Source organism: Hyperoodon ampullatus, assembly GCF_949752795.1.
Source record: "Hyperoodon ampullatus genome assembly, chromosome: 7".
In the NCBI taxonomy this organism is placed as follows: domain Eukaryota; kingdom Metazoa; phylum Chordata; class Mammalia; order Artiodactyla; family Ziphiidae; genus Hyperoodon; species Hyperoodon ampullatus.
In genome coordinates, this window is record NC_136920.1 from 28,615,167 (window position 1) to 28,641,498 (window position 26,332).

Sequence of the window (26,332 nt, forward strand, 5' to 3'; positions counted from 1 at the left end):
TGACCTAAAAGAAAGGTTTTTAAAGAATTATCCAATTTTAGTGCTCGCTTCGGCAGCACATATACTAAAGAATTATCCAATTTTAAAGAATTACAAAAGGGCATTACTAATTTACCTAGCATTTTGAAGTACCTTTAAAAAAATTGCTTGTTTGTAATTCTGAAATGCTTTCAGATAAAACTTTAAAACCTGGTATAGAAAATAAATGCCTGACTGGTTACAAGAAAGATTTAGGTGTATATATTGAAGTAAAACTTCTGAGACATTTGTATGTGTATGTATGAGGTAAAAACAGGAGTTTTCACAACTTGATTTATCAAATTTCACAGGTTTTTTGTCAGATTAGTAAAGCATAAACATTTCAATTCCTAACCACCCATTTTCACTTGGACTAATATATATGTGCACAATGCCAACATCCAATTGATGAGTGGAAATTCTTTAAGACATCTAGATATTTAAAAATATAGAAAGTTCCTGTTTTAACTTAATCCATAAACTTTATATAGATTTATTTTTTAAAAAGCAAGTATAAAAGATGAATTACTCCAGCTTTTGTCCTTAAAAACAGTACTTCTGTGTTAAATGTTATTTATCATTTTACTTTTTGTTTTTGTAACTTTCACCCAAACTTCACTTACTTTGGCATGGCAAACATTATGGGTAAACTCAAATTGCTGGTTTATAAAGTATTTCAGAGAACTGAATTACACTTACTTGGGAATTCTCCAATACATTAGAGGAAATATATTTGGTTTATTGAATTCTGTAATTTTCTTTTTTTTTCTTTTTTTTTTTTTGCGGTACGCGGGCCTCTCACTGTTGTGGCCTCTCCTGTTGCGGAGCACAGGCTCTGGATGCACAGGCCCAGCGGCCATGGCTCACGGGCCTAGCCGCTCCGCGGCATGTGGGATCCTCCCGGACCGGGGCACGAACCCATGTCCCCTACATCGGCAGGCGGACTCAACCACTGCACCACCAGGGAAGCCCCTGTAATTTTCTTAACCTTTGAAATTTAGTGTTTCAAATAACATTGGATTTTTAAGTTTTTAGTTGCTTTTCAAGATAGTTTGCATACAGAATTTTTTCCTAATTTTTTTGAAGCCAGATGTTAATAAAATATATTGAAGAAGATTTGGGTGATATGGTGAGCTTGGTTACTCAGATAAATGGTCTCACTGAAAACAAGGGCTGCTGGGCAGAATTTTAAAACATCTTGAAGAACTGACAGCGTAGTAAAGAATTACCAAGCCAAAACCTAACTGGAAAACAAACACACACACAAACAAAAATAGGAATGCTGGGAGATAAGCTGAGTTCCTAAACTGTTTTTACCCTGAGAGCCTTTGTCAAACTGGGAGAACTTGAGCTTCAATTTCAAATGCTTATAGGAGTTCATGTAGCAAAAGTCAAAGCCCAAGGCTTGCCCAACAGGACACCCTCTTCCTCTAAAGCTGTGTGTAGGTAATACTCAGGATGACAGTGAACCAGAAATAAATCTGTGCTGCCTTATTAACCCTAGAAGACTGAGGAAAGTTGGTGTGGTCTTGAGCAGAGCAGAATGGGGAAGTCCTGGGATGTTTCAACAAGTTGGCACTTGCATGGATTTGTGTTCCAAATAAACATCACTTGGGTGGTTCAAAAAATTTTTGAACCATGCATGTAAGGTGGCCTCAACCTGAATTATGCTACTAGGTGCCTGATAATCTTTCTCAGACTTTTTCTGGAGGAATGCACCTTGATCCTAAGCCACAGAAGAATATCCACGAATATTTTCCAAGGAAAAGGAGTTTGCTTGTTAAAAACTAATCAGGTAAAAAAAACTGATACAGCAGAAACAGATCTGCAAAGACTTCAAAGACTAGAATTAAGATGGAATTAGGTTAATAGCAGATTAGACACAGGTGAAGAGAGAATTGGAGAATTGTAGAAATCCAGATTGGAGTTTAAAGAAACAATGACATAGGAAATATGAAAGGATTAAGGCCACAAAGGGTAGAGTGAAAATGTGTCTTAACTGAAGTTCCAGAAGTAGAGGAGAGAGATTGGGCAGAAGCACAATTTGAAGAGATAAATTCTAAGAATTTTTTTAGGGTGATTAAAAGAATTCAGCAGATTCAGGATGCTTAATGAAGCCCAAACAGGATTAAAAAAAGAAAACCCATGTAGACACAATGAAGCTACAGAAAAACAATGAGAACCAAACCCGTCTCAAAAGCAGCTGGAAACAAAAGGACAAATGGTCTTCAAACATATGGCAGTTAGGTTGACAACTTCCCAAGAGCAACAGTAGAAGCCAGAAGACAATGGAATTGCCTCTTCAGTTTACTTAAACAAACCTGTCAAAAGTTCTATACACAGGAGAAAAATCTTTATGGGGGTGAAGAAAGACATTATAGGCGAGGTCAATAAAATAACATTGTCAAAGTTAAATATGTATTTTTTTTGATAGGTAAGAAGTGGGTTTATTTAGAGAAACACACTCCACAGAGTGTGGGCCATCTTGGAAAGCAAGAAGCCACATATATATTTTTTGACATTTCCCATTATAGTATACAACTTCCTCAAACTAAAAGAAATGATATATATATATGTATATAAAGAATATTCTTGTTTCGGTAGTATCCACTGGATTACTCAATATTTTTCTTAATAAGATTCTCCCTCCAAAGTCATTCTTTTCTAATGAAAGTTCTCATAGATGAAAGGACTTTTGTTAGAATTGTAATTCATGTTATATTTTTACCTTCATTTTTTTTAGGAAAATGATTATGAATTTTATTTTTATTTATAAGTTGGTAAATCTTATTTGATTGGTTTAGTGCCAGAAGTTTATAAAGATTGTGGCATGCAACAGTTCTTTTGTATTTTTAATTTAATTTTATTTTTTTATACAGCAGGTCCTTATTAGTCATCAGTTTTATACACATCAGTGTATACATGTCAATCCCAATCGCCCAATTCATCACACCACCACCCCCACCCCCCTGCCGTTTTCCCCCTTGATGTCCATATGTTTGTTCTCTACACCTGTGTCTCAATTTCTGCCCTGCAAACCGGTTCATCTGTACCATTTTTCTAGGTTCCACATATATGCATTAATACATGGTATTTGTTTTTCTCTTTCTGACTTACTTCACTCTATATGACAGTCTCTAGATCCATCCACGTCTCTACAAATGACCCAATTTCGTTCCTTTTTATGGCTCAGTAATATTCCATTGTATATATGTACCACATCTTCTTTATCCATTCGTCTGTTGGTGGGCATTTAGGTTGCTTCCATGACCTGGCTATTGTTAATAGTGCTGCAGTGAACACTGGGGTGCATATGTCTTTTTGAATTATGGTTTTCTCAGGGTATATACCCAGTAGTGGGATTTCTGGGTCATATGGTAATTCTATTTTTAGTTTTTTAAGGAACCTCCATACTGTTCTCCATAGTGGCTGTATCAATTTACATTCCCACCAACAGTGCAAGAGGGTTCCCTTTTCTCCACACCCTCTCCAGCATTTGTTGTTTGTAGAGTTTCTGATGATGCCCATTCTAACTGGTGTGAGGTGATACCTCATTGTAGTTTTGATTTGCATTTCTCTAATAATTAGTGATGTTGAGCAGCTTTTCATGTGCTTCTTGGCCATCTGTATGTCTTCTTTGGAGAAATGTCTATTTAGGTCTTTTGCCCATTTTTGGATTGGGTTGTTTGTTTTTTTAATATTGAGCTGCATGAGCTGTTTATATATTTTGGAGATTAATCCTTTGTCCATTGATTCGTTTGCAACTATTTTCTCCCATTCTGAGGGTTGTCTTTTGGTCTTGTTTATGGTTTCCTTTGCTGTGCAAAAGCTTTGAAGTTTCATTAGGTTCCATTTGTTTATTTTTGTTTTTATTTCCATTACTGTAGGAGGTGGATCAAAAAAGATCTTGCTGTGATTTCTGTCAAAGAGTGTCCTTCCTATGTTCTCCTCTAAGAGTTTTATAGTGTCCGGTCTTAATTTAGGTCTCTAATCCATTTTGAGTTTATTTTTGTGTATGGTGTTAGGGAGTGTTCTAATTTCATTCTTTTACATGTAGCTGTCCAGTCTTCCCAGAATGCAACAGTTTGTTAAAGTAAATGTTGACTTTCAGATTTTTACCCATTTATATTACTTTAATAATCTTATTATTAAATGTTATAAATACTTTATAAAACATTTTAAGTAATCTTGAGTGACATCAATGTCTTGTTCCATTAGTTAACATCCATTTTTAGGTTTGAAAATTAAGTTAAAATTTTATGGTAGTACTTCTGTACTTTGTTTTATCAGTTTGTGTTATGGTTGATTGTTCCTTTTACAAATGCTTAAATTCTACTAGGTATTTAGATGTTGCAAAAATCCTTTGCCTTAAAAAATACTGTGAGTTAAATAGTTTAATAATATTATACATCTTAATATCTGTATGCATAATACATGTTGTTACTTGTATACATTTTTAGAGTATTTGGAATTTTTTTAAGAATTGATGGTTAAATACAGAAATATGTTTAAACATGAGAGAAGCCCCAAAACGTTATATATTATCTAAAGAGTTTTAAAATACATATTTGTGTATTTTAAAATATGGTTCAAAAACCCAAGATATGAAAGGGACCTACAGGGAAAAGTTTTTCATCTATCTGTCCTAATTCCCCTCCCCAGTGAAAAATGTTCAGCTTATTTTTTTCCTCTCCTTTTACATGAACAGTTGCCTCTTAGGTTTTGTTTTACACCTTGCTTTTTTTCTTTTTTGCTTAACAAAGTAAATTTTAGAGAGTGTGTATTCTTTTTTTACAAGTACTTATTCCTTATTTTGTTTAATCTGTCTTCTGCTGAAGGACATTTAGGTTCCTCCCAAACTTGTTTTATTACAAACATTACTGCATTGAATATATGTGTACATGTCATTTCCATCTGTAAATATATCTAGGTTATTCCTAGATGAGGAATTGCTGGATCAAAGAGTATGAGGGATTTTTTTTTAACCAAATTGCCTTCCGCAGAGGTAATAATTTGAAATCCCATTAATAATCCTTGATATTGAAAGTACACTTCCTCACAACTTGTTAATTCAGTATATTATTATACTTTAAAATTTTTGCCAGTGTTCATAGGTAAACAATTATAATATCAGTATGGCTGTGACTTACATTTCTCTTATGTATGAGATTAAACCTGTTTTTATACATTTAAAGTCCCTTTAGATTTCTTTTTCTGAGACTTGATCTCCTTACTCCATTTTTCTGTTTTGTTTTTTCTTATTTGCAGGAACATTATACGTTAGGGGACTTAAGGGAAACTTAACTTTAGCATGATTTGCTATTTATAAGTTCAGGTAATTTTGATATAACATTTAAATAGTATGTTATCTTTATTGTTTATGTTGTTTTTCTCAGTATCATACTGGAAGGAATGATAAATATGCTCTCTGAGGTGAAAGACCAATACTTTCATTTGTTACTTTGGTGTTCATGACTTGCTTTAAATAATTTTCTTTCAAATGTTTTGTGCTTAGATTTTCATATAGTTCTATATGAAATAGAACTATATAAATTATAGTTCTATAATTTCCCACTTAAGTATTACGTTTGCAAATTATTTTTCTCATACATGTCTTGAACTTTTTATATTCTTGCAACTCAGCATTAGAAAGATATGAGGAGACTTGAATACCCATATGTAATAATAATAGTTTTAAGTAGATTTTATAAGTGTATATTTCTGTTACTAGTTATATATTTTTTCCCTTAAGTTGATTTGCCTATAATTTTTAAGGAAAATCTTGATTCACAGTACAGATTTTCTTGAGCTATTCAGTGTCACTGAAAACAGTAGGCATCACAATCATGAAGCCATCTTTCAAGAATGATAGCTCCCTTTGAAGTGAGTCTTATGTGTAAGGATTATATTTGTACTACTTATTTAACATTAAATATTTTTAAACTAGTTTTCTCAGTGGTCAGGTAAATACTTCATAAAATCTGGTTTTTGAACATTTATGCCCTCCTATCCAGCAGTGTATCTCAACTGTAGCAATTTGAAAGTCCATCCGTAGAGTATTGTGTGCATATTGTGAGATGATGAGGGAATGTGGGGAGGAGGATAGAGCAATGGTCTTATCCCTGTCCTGTCTTCCCTTAGGTTTAGGGAGTGATTGGGAAAGGGCTGTTAGGAGCTCGACTTCTTTGAGAAGCAGTATTAGGAAATTTTTTATTTTCCTGTTATTTTTTACATGTCACAGCTTTCGATAATCTGACATCCCCACTAACCTGTTACAGAAAGCCTGGACAAAATCAGACCTGTATATTAGGATCCATTATTAAGAATGAGCATGGGGCTTCCCTGGTGGTGCAGTGGTTGAGAGTCCGCCTGCTGATGCAGGGGACACGGGTCCGTGTCCCGGTCCGGGAAGATCCCACATGCCGCAGAGCGGCTGGGCCCGTGAGCCATGGCGCCTTTACTTTAGGTGATACCACTTTGGAAAATGTCATCACAAACGTATATCTGGAGGAGATAAAATGTGAAATATAAACCAAACATTTCAAACTATATAAAACAAATTCCAGAGAACATAGTGCATGCTTTCTTGATAAGCCTTTAAATAAATGTACTTAGGAACTTACAAAGTTAGGAAAAAAGTTTTAAAATTTAAGTGTCTATTAGATTATTTAATAAACATTCTGGAGGTAGTACTTAACATTTCAAAGTAGGACTTAACCCATTAAAATAGAGCCAAAGTTTCAGTTTTGGAGCATGTCTACCATAGAGGAAGAAGATTCATGTCTCAGTCTTACTGATTCTTCTGGAGTTTAATATTTTTTACCTGAATTTTTTCTTTGCTTTTCATGAAGATAATTTGTTAGCTATGTCTACCTATTTAAACTTCCACTTTCAAAATTCCAACTTCTCATCTTTTAAGTAGGTATTTAAAGCAGTGTTACATGGGAAATGAAAACCATGTTTTCATTCAAAAGAATTAATGAAAAAATTGATTTGGATGTTTGCATGGAATTATCTAAACCATGTGAAATCTGTTTTCAAAGTACATATTAGAGTTTTAATCAGTCCCTATCCATTGTTATTTCATTGTGAATTGTATGACAGTATAATTCTTAGCATTCTTTTTAAATCTTTTTACTGAAGTGAGGTTTTTATAGTTATGTTTTAGCAAGAATTACAGAACTTATAATGAGTTTCTATAAAACTTACAAGTTTTACATTTTTACATTTGCACTGATAAAGGAAAATATTATTTGAAAGAGTAATATATGTTTATTGCAGAAAAATTAGAAAAATGTAAGCATAAAGAGAAGAAACATCCGTATTCCCACCTTCACCACTTAGCCTTTCTAGATGTAGCTATCTATAAAATCTTAAAATTTTTTTGTAATTTAAGTTTTTTCCATGATAGCATACTTTTGTGTTGTTTATTATACAAAATCACTTTTAAATATGCCAAAGTAGTTCATTTTAGATATATGTTTTTTTTAATTTTTTTTTTTTTGGCTGTGCTCTGTCTTCTTTGCTGTGCGTGGGCTTTCTCTAGTTGCGGCGAGATGGGGCTACCCTTTGTTGCGGTGCGTGGGCTTCTCCTTGAGGTGGCTTCTCTTGTTACGGAGCACGGGCTCTAGGCACGTGGGCTTCAGTAGTTGTGGCACGCCGGCTCTAGAGCGCAGGCTCAGTAGTTGTGGCGCACGGGCTTAGCTGCTCCGCATCATGTGGGATCTTCCCAGACCAGGGATTTAACCCATGTTGCCTGCACTGGCAGGCGGATTCTTAACCACTGCACCACCAGGGAAGCCCTACATATATGCTTTTTAACCAGTCCTTTATTGTTGTGCGTTCATATAGTTTCCAGTTTTTGCTTTATGAGAAACTAACGTAAACACAATTTTACTTAAATATCTTTATACATTTATAACTTCTTTACATTTATCTTTTAGACTTGATATTTCACTATCAAAGGTTTCTGACATCATCTTTCAAAAATTTCAGGTCATGATATTTTTTAATTCCTTCAGAATTTCAGTAAAAATGGCCAATGTATAGTTTGCACAAGAGTAGAGAGAAAAAAGATTAAATAAATATACAATTTTGGTGAGAAAGATGATTAGGAGATTATTTAATATTTTTTTAAAGGGAACCTGAAATTAGGTTATTTCGTTAACAAAATAGAAATAAACTATGCTTAGAAGATTGAGAAAACTGGAATTGGATCATAAAATACAGGTGTAGGTTTTAATTTCTTGGATAAAATAAAAAGGGCATCAAAGGCAGAGTTACAGAATGTAATTATAATTTCTGAACTCAAATTAAGAGTATTGGACTCCTCTGGTGGTCCAGTGGGTAAGACTCCGTGCTCCCAATGCAGGGGACCGGGGTTCGATCCCTGGTCAGAGAACTAGGTCCCACATGCATGCTGCAACTAAGACCTGGCACAGCCAAAATAAAAAATAAATAAATAAATAAATAAAATAAAATTAAGAGTATTTGAAAAGCAACATTGAAAAAACCATAATATTTTAGTCTCAGGAATGAATGTAGTGTAATTTTCATAGAATGAAGAAATAAATCATCATTCATAAGTCTATGTTGATAGGGAAATACTGGAAGAGTAGGCAAGTTGCTCAAAAAGTAGAGAAATATAATCCACTGGATTTATATCCACTTCATTGTAGAAGTTTAATCCTGTTTTTGAAAAGTGATTTTAAGAAAAACTAGAGATAAAGCATTACCCATGATACTATGTATCTAGTATACATGTTGATTCAGCAGTATTAAAGTGTACACAGAATTGGTAACAAAGAAATGCATAGAAAAACTTATGCCAGTTGATGCCACTGAAAATTAGGCAAGCAAATTGATATTCTGATAGGAATCTATCAAAATGGGAAAGAGATTATCTTGATTTATGAAACTAGAATGATCAGAGGAGTGATTAAAATAAGGCTTTTGCCCAATGATAATTCAATTGTTAACTTTTTTAAAATAGCAACTCTCAATATGTATGCAGTGAGAAGTATTGTGAAAGATGAAAGAATCGTAAATGGTTTTCTACTCTAAAAATTTTCACCACATGTTAAAAAGTTGTGTGACTATACTAATGGGAGATTAACTCCGCAAAATGAGAGTAGAGTGAGATACTTTCTAAGGCAATGTATAAAGTTCACGTAGTAATCTTAGAGAAATTATACTATTGAATAATATTTTAAGTTTGCCTGGAAGGATTTTTATTTTGTTAAGAGAACAATTCATAAAAGCTAAAAATTAAGGTAGCAGGCTAGAGAAGACTATAAATGGATGTGAAAGAAATAAACTGATATTAGGCTTTTGAGGGAAGTGAATCAGCACACCTATTCGAGCACTTCCCTGGTTGTGCAGTACAGAACTGATTCCATTTTCGAGATCAGTGGCTAATAAACTTGGTTCTCTGACATTTCTGGTAGCTCAAGGATCTCAAACGATTGTACACATTTCTCATTCTCAATTTTAGTTTACCATTTAGAAAGAAAATCTATGTCATACATCAATGTTGAGGTCGCATGGGGGAGGTGGTGTAGGGGGGCTAGAGTAGCAAAACCAATGGAGCCATGAAGATGAATGATGTTTTGATACTTTAGATCAAACTACTCACTTCTCAAAAAGTGAAATATCCTGCTCTGTTTTTCTTATTCAGAGTTTGCAGATTATTTTTGAAAAGTAATGATTTGGCCTGGTGTTTACAAAGTGTGTTTACTGGGAGCAAAGAGTTTAGACATTAAGTGAAATAGGCTGAGTCTATAAATGTCAAGTGAGGATTGTTGACAGATGCCCTATAAATTGGGACAAAATCAAATTTAGGTCAAAGTTTTACCTTTGACATTCTTGGTTGAAATTAATTTTGCCTGATTTGCTAGCAATTACTTAATAACTTTTTCAGCTTGGTAGGCCTGGCTGAGGATTTGAGAGCATTTAAGAATGAGTTTTTTTTTTTTTTTTTTTTTTTTAATTTATTTATTTTTGGCTGCACTGGGTCCTCGTTGCTGTGTGCGGGCTTTCTCTAGTTGTGGCAAGCGGGGGCTGCTCAGCAGTTGTGGCACAGGGGCCCAGCCGCTCCACAGCATGTGGGATCCTCCCGGGCCAGGGCTCGAACCCATGTCTCCTGCATTGACAGGCAGACTCCCAACCACTGCGCCACCAGGGAAGTCCCTAAGAATGAGTTTTAAATGGAGATGTTTATAACCAGAGAAAAATACCAACGAATTATTCAGAAGAGGAATTTACTGACCCAAGTCAGCTATGATTTTCTTTCTTTTCTTTTAAAAAAACAAAAACCCAGTTCTCTTTGCTGCTGTGAAATTGTGTTATAGAAATAAAATCTGTCACAGAAATAACTGAGACAGAAAAATTCTCTATTCTCGCAGTGATAACAGTTTTGGCTAACAGTTTTGCGTGCATTTCTCCTGAGTTTATGTCTCTTGCACTCTAGATAGAGACACAGAGGGGGTGGGATGAGGAGGATAAGTAGATTGGATAAACATACCAAATGTGTGCCCATTTTTAAAATTCCACTTCCTTTTAAAAATATATTGTGGACATATTTCCATTCAGTATTATAAATATACATCATTATGTTTAAAGTTTTAGATATATATGCATAATCCATTCCATTGTTTAGACAAAGCATAATTTATTTAGTCAGTCTGCCTTTGGTCTTTTAAGTTTCCAGACTTTTCTCTACCACAAGTACTCTTTCAGTGAACATCCTCATACCTATATGTTGCTAAAGAGCAATGTAGTGTAATAGCTAAGAGCTCAGTTGTGCAATATTGGGCAACTTACTAAACCTTCCTCAGTTTTGTCATCTTTAAGTAGTAAATAATAATAGTACTTTACTTGAGTGTTGTTCTAAGGATTGAATGAGTTAATACATATAAACTCTTAGAGTAGTGCTTACATACTTTAAGTATTTAATAAATGCTGTTGGTATTAGCAGTATTTCATCATTGATTTCAACTTCTAAGAAATTGAATTGTTTCAGCTTTTAAATTTAAATTTGTAATAGATAAGCAATAATTTTCTTATTTTCAGATCCATGGATCTTTCCTATACCCAGAATTCCTTTTGACCTGTGGCATATCCCACCATCCACCAAGTCTTTTTCTTATAATGGTCTCCTTTGACTTCTCTGATGTGATTTTTATCCTTTTTCTCTTCTCTCAAGTACTCTTTGGAGTTCTTTTCCTTTTCTCTGCCTGAATAATGGATAATTTTTGAGAAATTAATCTTTGCTTGTCTGTATATTCTCTTCTTCAGAGAATATACTTAATGCCTTAGGTATTACATGCTCTAGGTATATATAAATTTTTTTTAAACAAGTGACTCAAATATACATCTTTAATCCCACTGTCTTATTTGAAAACCAATACCTTATCTCCTAACTGTAAACAGTTTCTACCTGAATTATTTATGGTCATCGCAAATGTAATAAAAAGTAAACTTTATTGTACAGCAACTACTATAACATTTTCCATTTTCGTTCCCATGAAAAAATTACTCTATTGTTTTTCACTCTATATTACTGTTTTGCTCTCCCTGTTCTCCCTCTCCCAAGCCCAGGGCACTGTTATCCCACTTAAGGATGATAGCAACTGCCTCTTAGCTATTCTCTCAGCTAGTGGCTGCTTGCCTCATTCCATGGCACTGAAAGCCACCTCTGTCTTCTTTCCTACCTTTACCCCCTCAAACCGCCCCTGCCCACACACAGATGAGCCATAGTTTCTGTACTTTCCTTATTTTGTGATAGCCAATTTTCGTGTATCAGATTTAAACTCTGCTTGGCTTTTTAGGCCCCCTGTAATGGACCTCCACCACAATTAGCCAACCTATTTTCCTAACACCTATTCTTTCTTGTGTGAATGTTTTCACTATTCTACAGAAACTCGTGTTATTTCACGGATTTACAGAAACTTTTTCTCATTAATGGCCAGGATTCCATCTGAACAATAAAACTTTTCCTTGGTAACTCTAATTTGCATGGAACGCCTATTCCTCTGGATTTTATAAGACATGGCACAAGTAGAAAATAATTTAAATTTAGTCCTGTGTTCTTTCCAATAATTTTATGATTCTAACTAGATTATAAGCTCTTTAATAGAGTTCAGGTCCATATTCCCATATCTACTTGGTAAATCCTAAACATGCTACAAATACTTTTTAGTTGGCTCAGAAAAGTGGAAGATTAATTAATACCTAATTTGGTTAGTACAAAGAATCAAAATGAACATAAATTTAATCCAAAACTGAAGATAATCATATTTTTGCTTAGCACATTTTAATGTCAATCATACTGAGACTATAAGTGGTCTATACTTTACACTTAATATTTAACAAATGTTATTTCTGTGCACATTTTAAGTACCTTGAGGAACTGGAAATTTATGGGAGAACAACATGGTTTTGGCCAATCTGTTAAATGTAAATCCGTGTATGTGTATGTAGGCATACATTTGTAACTACATTTAATAGGAAAATTATGGAAATAGTACAATATATTATAGGAAAAATTAGGAAGCACAGGTAAGCAAACATTTTAAACTACCTAGTTTATTTATCTGACTCCCTCACTAAAATATAACTCCATGAACTGTAAAACTTAGTTTAATCCACCACTGTATCTCTAGAGATAGAAAAGAGCCTGCCACATAGGCACACAATTATTTGTTGAATAAAAATGAATTTACTGGCAGATACTCCTTTCCTGATATCCTTACTTTAAAATTGGGACTGTGTGGAAAGGAAAATGGTCTGCAGCTTCTCTGGCAACTTAAAAATCTGTTGTTTGATCTTAGAGTTCATTCCTCAATGTTTCCCAAGTTCGTTAAATCTGCTTACATTTTGTAATTTTCTAAGACATTGTTTCCAAGGCATAGCGGATTGAAAACAGAAAAGAGTAGTGAAAAAGAGTAAATTAATGGAAGATGGGGTTTGTATTTAGGATTCCATTTGCTTTCAGGTTTCAGGATTGGAGCTGAGCTTTTTGGATAATAAGAGAAGCAGAATCAGGCAGCTTCTGCAGCTCAAACTTAATTTAAATTGGTTGTCCTAAATTCCACGAAAGCGCATGTGCTGTGCTTTAGAGTAGAAAAGACGTAGGGGACAAATTAAGAATGTGGGATTATGATTAATTCAGTTATTCATCACATTTGTCCTAAGCAACTGCCATGTTAACTCACTTGAGATGGGGCCTAGCTCTGCCTCTGCTGTGTGGACCAGTAGTGTCTTAAAACACAAGTATGGACTTGCCCCAAATGGTTATTATATGAAAACCTAAACAAAATATATAGAGACTTACTTTTTCTTTAGATTGGTTTGCTAATTTACTTTCCTCTCTAGAGTCATCTTGCCAGTTGGGTTCACTTGTCAAATGTGTTTTTGAACCATTCAAAATAAATTATACAGTTGCTTATTAATTATTCTTATACTTGATAATTTAAAAAATAACATTAGAAAGTTCTGATGTTATGGGATTTGGTGGGGTGTTTTTCCCCAAGCTATATCATAAAAAAAAATGAATTTGAGGAAATCAGCCAAAATGCTGTTGACATATAGGGGTTTATTTCTCTGATAAGAATAATGCTAGCTTTATAGACATTTATACTGACATTTTATAAATTGTTCAATGAAATATTAAAATATGTTCTTAACATCAGTTATGAAAATCTTATTTTTGAGCAGTGAAATATTGTGGCTTCTTTAGATCTTCATATAAAAATGTTCCAGGTAAAAGGTATAGCTAATCTAAACTGTGTTATAAATGAACATTACCACAGTTAAATGAAGGATTTTTTAGACTTTTCTGACAATGTTTACTTTTAAAAATTAAATAATCTACTGTAAACGATCATTAGTTCCAATAACTGCCCAGAGGATAGTTTTAGTTTCAAAAGACAATGTTTAGTTAATGCCTGGGAAGTAATTGTGGAAGTTAACAAACAACTAGAAATAGGAAGTGTTCAAAAGTTAGGAACAGATCTGTGTTTGTTCAGTGTTATACTTGTTTTCACTCTCCCCCAAATAACCACTCATTTGAATTTAATTAAATTTAAAGTTAAATTAATCTTGCTAGAATTCCAACTATCTTCCCCCTTTATAAAATGAAAATTTAAGAAGTTGACAATTTTATTTTTTATTTTTTCCTATTTTTTTGGCCTGGCCACGTGGCTGGTGGGACCCTTGTTCCCTGACCAAGGATCAAACCCAGTGAGAACAAGGGGTCCTAACCACTGGACTGCCAGGGAATTCCCACCTGACAATTTTTTAAAGTTTAGTCCTTTTTCTCCACCACAACTTTTCATATTTTGGTAAAATTCAAATGATTAGTCAAAAAAGTAATATTGCAGTTGTATGACAAATTTTGATGATGAATAGATATATCGAAGGATAAATATTAAAATTATCCTAAATTTTTTCTTGGAATGATTTTTTTAATTACAAAAATAATATACCGTGTTATTAGAAGCTTTGGAAAAAACAATTATTCCATCACACTAACATATACATTTTTCATTTTTTGGTATATTTCCAACCACTTAAAAACTTTTTCGCATTAGGATAACTTCGGATTCCTGTTTAAAAAAACCAGAAATCTACATTTTTAACAATCACCTGAGATGATTGTTTGCAAGTTAGAGAACCAAAGACTAAAGATAATTTTTTGTTTGTTTGTTTTTGGCCACACCATGCGGCCTGAGGGATCTTAGTTCCCTGACCAGGGATGGAACCCACGCCCCCTGCAGTGGAAGCGGAGTCCTAATGACTGGACCACCAGGGAATTCCTTAAAGATAATTTTTTAAGACCCCTGTTATTTAAACTTACATGACATTGCTTTTAATGTAATAGATAAGATGTGAGCAAGTTCTAGTAATCTTTGCAAAATTGTGTGTGTGTGTATATATATATATATATATATAATGGGCTTTAAATAGAGGCATTTATTTTTATTTTTATTGAAGTATAGTTGCTTACAATGTTATATAAGTTACAGGTGTACAATATAGTGATTCACAATTTTTAAGATTATACTCCATTTATAATTATTATAAAATATTGGCTATATTCCCCATGTTGTAACTATATCCTTGTAGCTTATTTTGTACCTAATAGTTTGTACCTCTTAATCCCCTACCCCTATATTGCCCCTCCCCCTCTTCCCTCTCCTCACTGGTAACCACTAGTTTGTTCTCTATATCTGTGAGTCTGCTTCTTTTTTGTTATATTCACTGGTTTGTTGTATTTTTTAGATTCCACATATAAGTGATATCATACAGTATTTGTCTTTCTCTGTCTTATTTCACTTAGTATAATGCCCTCCAAGTCCATCCATGTTGCTGTAAATGGCAAAATTTTGTTCCTTTTCATGACTGAATGGTATTCCATTGTATATATTTACCACATCTTCTTTATCCATTCTGTTGATGGACACTTAGGTTGCATACATATCTTGGCAATTATAAATAATGCTGCTATGAACATTGGGGTGCATGTATATTTTCAAATTAGTGTTTTTAGTTTTTTCCAGGAGTGGAATATCTGAGTCATATGATGATTCTATTTTTAGTGTTTTGAGAAAACTCCATACTGTTTTCTACAGCGGTTACACAAGTTTACATTCCCACCAACAGTGTTATTTTTAACACTTATTATTTTTAACCATTTACATTTTCTTTTCTGGGAATTGCCTATTCATATTCTTTACCAATTTTCCCAAAGAATAGTTTCGGTTTTCCTGGCCAATTGTAAGAACTGTATATAATCTGTCATCTACACTTGGGAATCTGGTGACTCGGATTTGTCTTACTTCACTCCGACTCTCAACTCAACTATTTACTGAGCCAAGCACCTGGATGCAAGGAAACCTCAGATTCTATTGCAGTCTCGAAGAACAGGGCTGGTGGAGCACCTAGGACAAGGAATAAGAAACTGACTCAGAAATACTTGGCACCCTTCCACTGTCTTTCTGCCCCAGAGGAATGTTGACATCAGCCTGGCCTCCAGGAAACCAAAAAGGAGCCGAACTGGCAGGCTGAGTCCTCCCTACTCTTGAGCAAAGATTTCTCTCTGTTTTTTTGTCAGAAGACTACCAACAGCCAACTTGCTGTTTAAACCTGCTACACAGCTCTCGTGGTAGAGAAGGGTCAACTACAACACTGGGACTGCCAACTCTGAGCTCAGGGAATAGATGGAAGAAATAACTGCATATCTAAGGAGCCAGCAACAAGAAAGGAATATAAACAAGCTGTTGGGACAGGCCCCCAACAAAATAGAGCTGCTGGAGGAGAGAGACAATAACTTGAACAAAATAATAGGAGCACAGTGAGATTGAAAGTGCAGTATTTAAAAAAATAAAACAAAAAAACCTCTGGTGCCAAAAGCCATTATTTTTGAACCAACTACAGCAATAGGTCAACTGGAGGAAAATGATAACATGGAGACTTAAATTTGTGGCCTGGAGAATCTAGTGGAAGGAGTATTTTTAAACTTAGAGCCAAAAGGCAAAGGAAGGGTAAAAATAACAGATTTTGAGGATAGGAGAAGTAGACCTAATGTGTATAATAGGAGTTCAATAAGGAAAAAAAGGAACAGATTGAAGAGAGGCAATAATTTAAAAAAGAGGAAAAGTCTTGAGCTGAAAGACATGACTAGCTTCAAAGGGCATGCTGAGTCCTTGGCAGAATTCATGGTAATAATAATAAATGTCAATTACTAAGTTCTCACTCTGCTAGGCAGTGTTCTAAGGGCTTTACATTTATTAACTCGTTGAGTCCTTACAACAGCCCTACAAAATAGGTACTATTATCCCCCCTAATTCAGAAGAGGAAAAATGGTTAAGTGTATAGTCAAAAAGTGAACCCAAGAGATTTGACTCCAGAGCCTTGACTAAACTGCCTCAAAGAGCAGAGACCTATATTTAAGCAAATCCTGTTACAGTTTATGAACTCTGAAGATCAAGGGTGAAATCTTACAAGTTCCAGAGAGAAAGAGCAAGTAATCAGCAAAAGAAAAAGAGCCTGTCACCAGAGTTCTGATCTGCCTCACCTTAAGCCAGAAAGCAGTCGGAAGATTTATCTATACTACTGATTGAAAAGGACCACAAGCCAAGGTTTCTCTAACCAGTCAAATTATTCACCTATCAAGCTGATACAAAGATTTGCTGATATATCACAACTGAATATCTAACCCCACCTACCATATGATGAAAATACTCAAAGAAAGGGAATTCTAATAGTATTTATTTAGCCCTTGTCTTCGCACATGCCACTCCTTCTGCCTGGAATAACTCCTCCCTTTCTTTACCAGTCTAACAACTCTGTTTTTAATTAAAATAGAATTGATTTACAATATTGTGTTAGTTTCAAGCATACAGCAAAGTGTGTGTGTGTGTGTGTGTGTGTGTGTGTGTGTATACATATATACATTTCACATTATTTTCCATAATAGGTTATTACAAGATATTGAATATAGTTCCCTGTGCTATACAGTAAATCCTTATTGCTTATCTATTTTATGTATAGTAATTTGTATCTGTTAATCCCATACTCCTGATTTATCCCTCTCCCCTTCCCTTTCCCCTTTGGTAATTATAAGTCTGTTTTCTATGTCTCTGAGTCTGTTTCTGTTTTGTATATAGATTCATTTGTATTATTTTTTAGATTCTACATATAAGTGATATATAATATCTGTCTTTCTCTGACTTACTTCACTTAGTATATTCTCTAGGTTCATCCATGTTGCTGCAAATGGCAATATCTCATTCTTTTTTATGACTGAGTAATATACCATTGTATATATATATACCACATCTTCTTAAGCCATTTGTTTCTTGATAGACACTTGGGTTGCTTCTATGTCTTGACTATTGTAAATAGTGCTGCTGTGAACATTAAGGTGCATGTACCTTTTCAAATTAGAGTTTTCGTCTTTTCCAGATACATGCTCAGGAGTGGGATTGCTGGATCATATGGTAGCTCTTATTTTTAATTTTTAAGGGAACCTCCATACTGTTCTCCATAGTGGCTGCACCAATTTACATTCCCACCAGCAGTGTAGGAGGGTTCCCTTTTCTCCACATCGTCTCCAGCATTTATTGTTTGTAGACTTTTTGATGATAGCCATTCTGACCTCACACCTCATTCTTCACATCTTCACTTCTTCCAGGAAATCTTTTGCAACCCCATAAGTCTGAGTTTTATGCTCCTCCTAAATGCTCCCATAGCACCCTGTAGTTCCCCCATCTTGACACTTGTTTTCCCTGTAATATTGTAAGCTCTATGAGGACATAGGCAGACTATGCATGTTTTGTTCACTGTGGTAGCCCCAGTGCCTAGCACAGCGCCTGGAGTATAGTAGATTGACTGAGTGATTAAAATTTATGTGTAGTCAAAATTCACAAATCTTTTTTGCTACCCTACTCAGATTGTTCTAGTAGTAGCTATTCAGGGAAAATAAAGCTTTAAGTTTGTCTTCATTAGATACTTAAAGCCCTATTCAAGTATGCCTTGTTTATATTTCTTTATTCATCTTGTAACTGTTCTATAAAATTTTAAATTCACAAAAGTTCAACATAAATGAGCTTATAAAAATTTTTCCATATAGAATTAATTTATATAAGGCATATTTACAATGCATATTATCCATATTGGGTTCAAACTTCTATTTGTTATTTGCAAAAGGCAGAATTAAATAAGAAAGTGTAGAAGTGAATTTACACGCTTAATCAAACACTCAGAGATAGTGATAGTACTCTAAAAAGAATGGTGTTAATTCTATATTTTTCTCTGTTTCTCTGCAGATTAAAGCTAAAAATTATGACAAGGTCGAAAAGGTGAGTCCTCTTAAATATTTTGAATGTATGCTGAAGTTTAATTTAGGACTTAACATATATAAGACAAATACAGTAAAATGTTAACAATTGTTGAATCTAGCTAGTGATTATATAGGAGTTCATTGTATTTATTCAGCCCTTTTGTATGCTTTAAAATCTTCATAATAAAATCTTGGGGGACTTCCCTGGTGGCGCTGTGGTTAAGAATCCTCCTGCCAATGAAGGGAACACGTGTTCGAGCTCTGGTCCGGGAAGATCCCACATGCCGCGGAGCACCTAATCCTGTGTGCCACAACTACTGAGCCTGCGCTCTACAGCCCGTGAGCCACAACTACTGAAGCCTGTGTGCCTAGAGTCTGTGCTCTGCAGCAAGAGAAGCTACCGCAATGAGAAGCCCGCGCACGGCAACGAAGAGTAGCCCCGCTCACTGCAACTAGAGAAAGCCTGAAGACCCAACACAAAAATAAATAAATAAAATAAATAAATTTTAAAAAATAAAATAAAATTTTGGAAAAGAAAATAATTAGACTCTGCTGACCAAAATTATGAGAATGATTTTGATTATCTAAAAATAGAGGGAGTTGTTATTTGACATCTATTTGTAAGAGGATAAATTCATGAAAGGAGCTGAATTTGTTTCTTTAATGTTTCATTTTAACTATGTACATGTGAAATTTATTTAACTGGATTCTGATAATATTTTATTGTATTTACAGCTATTTCAGAGATGCCTTATGAAGGTTTTGCACATTGACTTATGGAAGTGTTATCTTTCATATGTCCGAGAAACCAAGGGTAAACTACCAAGTTACAAGTAAGTTAAATCAGGAGCTTAAGAATGCAGGTCATCCCCAGGCACACAGTCAATCCCATAGAAACTCACACTTCTTAACTCCAGAGGGTGAAGAAACTTAAGGATTTGAAAAGTCGGGATTCTCTGAGAAGTCAGTAAACCATGGAAAAAAATGCTTCAAAGAAAGCCACTGGCATTAGATTTATTCTGGAGAATTGAATCATCCAAGCCCCTCTTCTATATTGAAACACTGTACATTTGCAACTCCAAAGCACTTTGTTGACAGGCTTGTTGACAAACTTAATAAAAAGCATCTTATTACTTGTCATGGCACCACTCCTGGCAGGTTACATTGTAATATGATACTTAAGTATTCCAAGGCATCTTTGACAATGGTATTGTTGTATAGTTGACCTCCTCACTAGGACTTACCCCCACCTATCTATCTTTGTTGAATCTAAATAATGGACCTTCTCAAATGCTGTTTTTGTATATAACAAATAGGCAGATTATTTCTTTAACCAGAATTCTACCTTTGTTTTTTTTTTTCTTCATTATTGTTTATTGTCTTACACTGAAGAAGTTCTTTCTCCCTAAATTTTATGTCAGAGCTAATAGATCTTCAGACATAACTTACCTTCTTAATCAAAGAACCAGATATTTCCATATTTGAATCTTCTACATGTAAGATTAGGCAATTTAAAGGCTATAAAGAGGGGACTTCCCTGGCGGTCCAGTGGTTAAGACTTTGCCTTCCGATGCCGGGGGTGTGGGTTTGATCCCTGGTTGGGGAGCTAAGATCCCACATGCGTGGCCAAAAAACCAAAACATAAAACAGAAGCAATATTGTAACAAATTTAATAAGGACTTTAAAAATGGTCCACATCAAAAAAAAAGTTAAAAAATTAATAAATGATATAAACATAAATAAAACATGGCCTCTATCTTTGATAAGCTTACAAATAGTAGGTAAAAGAAACAAAGTACATAAATTAATGACATTGACAAGCTAAACACAAAAGAGCTTAGTTTTTATATTTTGTTTATATACTTGCAAAGATGTCTTTACATTTTGTTTGTATAAGCAGTTTAAATGCTGTTCTGACCATATGATCAGAAATCATGATTATGTTTTAGCTGTAGATACATTTTAATAACATGCAATTTTTCTAAAAAACATGTTTATTTCAGAGAAAAAATGGCTCAAGCATATGACTTTGCACTGGATAAAATTGGAATGGAAATTATGTCTTATCAGGTAGAGTTAAATTTTTTTTAATACATACATTTCAAAAATTTGAAACTACTAAGAAAGATTCTAACATTTTATTTTATTTCTTAGATTTGGGTGGATTACATCAATTTCTTAAAAGGCGTGTAAGTATTTTTATAGTTTTATTTTCTGTGTGAACAGTTGATTTAGCTATAATATAATTGATGGCATTTCTTATCCAATGCCAGGGAAGCTGTTGGATCTTATGCAGAAAATCAGAGAATAACAGCTGTTCGAAGAGTTTATCAACGAGGTTGTGTTAATCCCATGATCAACATTGAACAACTGTGGAGAGACTATAACAAGTATGAAGAGGTAAATTAGGCCACAGTAACTTATTATTATGACCAAGCCATTTAAATTTTTATGCACTGTGGATTTGTGGAGGTTAGCCTTTCTAATATCAGGTTCCTGGATATCAGTGCTGCATACGTTTGTTTTATATTGATTGTAATGAAAGAACCATTCCTAATGTTTTGAGAGTCTCATTTTACTGTTGAGTTATTTTTGAGAATACTCTGGGAGAATTATAATTCTTACCAAACCATTTTTAATCAGTGCTAAACCATATCCACACAGTCATATACACACACGTTGCCACTGATCTCTTATGAAACAGTTCCTTTTTAGAACTGCTTTTCTAGTAGTAATGATGAGTTGCAATGCCCCTCTTTCACCTAGTTACAGTGGTGTGATTATTGCCTTGTAATTGTGAGATGTAGGGCTGTGGTCCAAGATCTTTGTCTCATAAGCAAATGATTTAACAAACTGAACTAATAAGCCCATTATGTAAACATACATGCCAAGTAAGCTCTATCTTTAAAAGGAAGTTCCTCACATATCCACTGTGACTTGGAAGAACTATGTAGGGTATTGAAACTGTTCCCTCATAGGCATGAGCAGTGGTTCTCAAACATTTTGGTCTTGGGAGTTTAAAAAGTATTAAAGACTGCAAAGAACTTTTAATTTTAATGTGGCTTTTACCTATGAATATTTAGCATATTGGAATTAAAACTGAGAAAGTTTCAAGATATTTATTAATTCATTTAAAGTTTGCAGTAGTAGACTCCTTATATTTTAACATAAATAGTATTAAAACAAACTGTATTTTCCAAAATAAGAAAAAATTCGGTGAGAAGAGTGGCATTATTTCATATTTTTGCAAATCTCTTTGGTATTTAGCTTAATAGAAGACAGTTAGATTTTCATATCTGCTTCTAAATTCTATCTGCTATGCTGTTGAATGTCACGTAGCTTCTGAAAAACTCCACTGTATGTTTGTGAGAGAGGCAAATCATGTCTTAGTATTGTTTGAAAATTGTTTTGATCTCATGGATCCTCTGAAAGGGTCTTGGGGAACAGGAATCTTTGGACTACTCTTTGAGAACTACTAGGCATGAATGATAATGTTTATGTCTCCTTGCTACCTCTGCATTTATTTATTTTTTATTTTTTAAAATTTATTTTATTTATATATTTATTTTTGGCTGCACTGGGTCTCCATGGCTGCGCACGGGCTTTCTCTGGTTGCAGTGAGTGGGGGCTACTCTTCGTTGCGATGCGCAGGCTCCTCTTGTTGCATAGCACGGACACCAGGCGCACAGGCCTCAGTAGTTGTGGCACGCGGGCTCAGTAGTTGTGGTGCACGGGCTTAGTTGCTCTGCAGCACGTGAGATCTTCCCAGACCAGGGCTCGAACCCATGTGCCCTGCATTGGCAGGTGGATGGATTCTTAGCACTGCGCCACCAGGGAAGTCCTGTATATCATTCTTTTTTTTTTTTTTTTTTTGCGGTACGTGGGCCTCTCACTGTTGTGGCCTCTCCCATTGCGGAGCACAGGCTCCGGACGCGCAGGCTCAGCGGCCATGGCTCACGGGCCCAGCCGTTCCGCGGCATGTGGGATCTTCCCAGACCGGGGCATGAACCTGTGTCCCCTGCATCGGCAGGCGGACTCTCAACCACTGCGCCACCAGGGAAGCCCTATCGTTCTTTATTAGTAGAATTTTATGTGAAATAATTGGTCCTTTCCAAATCATTTCCTATCTTTAGAAATTCCTGACATATGGAAATTTACTGCCATCTCATAACAAATAGGCAGATCCTCCTTCATCCCTTAAGCATATAATGTGATCAAACCTTTATTTTACTAACCAAAAAACCTCTTAAACACTTTAAAGTAATTTAGCAAATGAATATTCTATATTATGCTAACATTAAAATATACTTAATTTTCAAATAATATGCATTTTTCTTTTTTTCTTTTCCTTAGGGTATCAATATTCATTTAGCTAAAAAAATGATTGAAGATCGGAGTAGGGATTACATGAATGCTAGGCGGGTAGCAAAGGTATGGAATTCTATCAGGACACTTACTATAGTGATTGTTGTGAGTATGTTATTTACACAGGTGCTTTCCCTATCTGGTATTACTCTTAATATTTTCAATCATTAGCAGTCTTAACTAATGACAATTAATTATGTTGCCTGAGCAGATGATTATTTGAAGCAAAATACCTCTTTACAGACATGTTAAAGGACAAAATAGAATAAATCAAGTTTGGAAGAAATTATTTTTTAAAATATAGAAACAGAGGTCATAGAGACAAAGTTCTACCTAGAATTGATCAAGTAGTTATTATCCATCCCTCCTGTCCGCTCATACATATCCGAATACTGTAATAATCTGTGGTCTAATGACATAGCTCTCAGGGACCGAGTTTTGTCTTGTGTACATAACTTTCCATTCGTTGACACTGTTAGAAGTTAGGGAAAATAGCCTAGACTATGAACTATTGAAATTTTTAAAGACAGATCATTTCTCCAAAGGTGGCAGTAACAGTGCCACCAGATCATCAGTCATGTTGATCTGTCAGCTCCTCTGTCCTGAAGATTGACTTCCTAGATCACCTGCAGAGAGGGCCCAGGGCTGTTCTGTTCACCCAGTTCTGGGAACCTCTTCTTGGGTAGGTAATCTTCTGTTATCTTTATTCCTGCTCTTAAATAGTTTTTAGGTTATATTAACAAAGTAGTATTTGGAAAAACTAGGCATTTTGAACAAAGTATTCCAAACAGATCAACTCCATTTCATACATCTGAGTTGTTCCTCAGCTTACCACAGAATTCTAAATACTTGTTGTCTAGGAATATGAGACAGTAATGAAAGGTTTGGACCGCAATGCTCCCTCAGTGCCTCCTCAGAATACTCCTCAAGAAGCTCAGCAGGTAGATATGTGGAAGAAATACATACAGTGGGAAAAAAGCAACCCTCTTCGTACAGAAGATCAGACTCTTATAACTAAAAGAGGTAACAAGACTAACCCTTCTGGGACTCCATTTATGTATATGTTAGGCCACTTGATATTATCTCATAGGTTACCGAGGCTGTTTTTTTACTCCCAGTATTTTTTTCTCTTATGTTCTTCAGATTCAGTAATTTCTATAGATCTGTCTCCATGTTCACTGACCTTTGCTTTATCATATCCAATATGCTGGTGAGCCCATCTAGTGAATTCTTCATTTCAAATATTCTACTTTTCAGTTGTATAAATTTCCATTCTAGAAATTTTTATGTTTTTTATAGTTTTCCTTTTTCTGTTAAGATTCCATGGCCATTACCATCTTTTTCTTTATATCCTTGAACATTTTTATAACAATAGTTATAAAATCCTTGTCTGCTAATTCCAACATCTGAGCCATTGTGGTGTTACTTTCTTTTCCTCTTGACTGTGGGTCACATTTTTTGTTTTGTCACAAGTCTAGACATTTAAAAAACAATTTTTGGACATTGTACAGATGTGTAAATGATACATAGTAAAGACTAGATTCTGTTATCTTCCTCTGAAGAATGTTGGGTTTTCTTTTAGCAGGGAGTTAAATTACTGGCAGGTCTCCTGGACCTTGTGGAGGCTTGGTTTTACACTGTTATGATGAGTCTCTGTTAGTGGCCTTTATCTCACAGTAAATCTCTTAGTCCTGGGATATAGTCTTTACTCCCAAGATATAATGGAAAGTTCAAGGTGTTTACTCAGACTCTCTTAACTTGATGGGATTCAGATTCCAGACTTGGTCTCCATTACAGTGGGCAGCTGATGAGATATCTATCCAGCTCTTTCAGCTTTGCTTTCTGCTCAGGCTGTTTGTATTCTTTCCTGTGTATGTCTGTTTTAGAGTCAGTTGAAGATTTGAGGGCATTAGGCCCAGATTTTCAGCCTCCACCTTCTGTGGCTCTCTTTTGGGGGATCTTCCCCCCTTAATTTCCAGCTGTTCTTGTAACCCAGAACTCCATGTTACTTACCTCAAGCCATTAATACTTCAGCATTTGGCTTGAGTTCTAGCTATCCCAGAACTATACACATAGGGATTTGCACTTGAGGGGAAAAGCCATATTAAATATATATCTCACCTAGTATGATTCCAATTTTTTAAGGGCTCAGTCCTCTCCAGTTTCTTTCTCTTTTGGTCATTCTCTAGTGCCTTTAAACAGTTGCTTTTTGTATTTTTCAGTTTATGATTTTTTTTTTTTTCCAGGAGAGTTAGTCTGATACAGACTACTCTGGCACTGTCAGAACTAGAATTTGGAACTTAAAAAAAAAAAATCCCTCAATCTTGCCTTGCTCTCTCAGCTGGAGGCCTTTGCAAGTACTGTTTCCTTTGCCTACACCATTTTTGTATCTACTCCTGTCCTTCCTGCCTCTACTTACTCTCTCATCTGACCAGATTCTATCCCTTCTTCAGGTTTCGCTTAGATGTCAGTTCCTTAGTGAAACCTTTCTTGAGTCTCTAAACTATGTTAAGTCCTGCTGCTGTAAGTTTCAAGAGTACAATCTACTTTCCTCATCATAATACTTATTACTTACCATAACTGCATTCTTAATATCGATCTTCCCACTATACTGCAGACTTCTTGAGTATAGGAAGTCTTATTCACTGATATATTCACAGTGTCTTTCATATTCCCTAGCATATAGTTGGTACTCAATAAATATTAATTTAATAAATGATGAATGGATGGGGTTTGGGTGGATGATAATGCCAGAAATCACTAAAGTTTTTTTATTTCCAATTATCATTCATTACTGAGGGCCTTGTCTTAGCCTAAAAATTGAGTTGTGACGCTTGTATTTATAGTTTTGTAAATAATATTTATTCTAATTGAATGTTGCAAATGTCTTCCCTTAGTTATGTTTGCTTATGAACAGTGCCTGCTTGTGCTGGGCCATCACCCTGATATTTGGTATGAAGCTGCCCAGTATCTTGAGCAGTCCAGTAAACTGTTAGCAGAGAAAGGGGTGAGTATTTATTTGTTTCCCCCTTTTGCTCTTTTCATGGTTTTGATATAGCAATAATTTGCTAAAAGTATAGCACTGAATTTTGGTAATGAAGTGTA

At 34.9% G+C, this 26,332-nt stretch overlaps 1 protein-coding gene across 1 annotated transcript in view; it reads left to right on the plus strand.

The window, feature by feature from the left end:
* CSTF3 (cleavage stimulation factor subunit 3) overlaps positions 1 to 26,332 on the plus strand; it is a 69,877-nt gene that overhangs the window by 29,826 nt on the left and 13,719 nt on the right. Inside the window, exons 5-12 of the mRNA XM_079707947.1 lie at positions 18,849 to 18,881; positions 19,598 to 19,695; positions 20,866 to 20,932; positions 21,017 to 21,051; positions 21,136 to 21,262; positions 23,216 to 23,293; positions 24,088 to 24,250; positions 26,125 to 26,234. Coding sequence (XP_079564073.1) covers positions 18,849 to 18,881; positions 19,598 to 19,695; positions 20,866 to 20,932; positions 21,017 to 21,051; positions 21,136 to 21,262; positions 23,216 to 23,293; positions 24,088 to 24,250; positions 26,125 to 26,234 — 711 coding nt within the window. The remainder of the gene's footprint in view (positions 1 to 18,848; positions 18,882 to 19,597; positions 19,696 to 20,865; positions 20,933 to 21,016; positions 21,052 to 21,135; positions 21,263 to 23,215; positions 23,294 to 24,087; positions 24,251 to 26,124; positions 26,235 to 26,332) is intronic.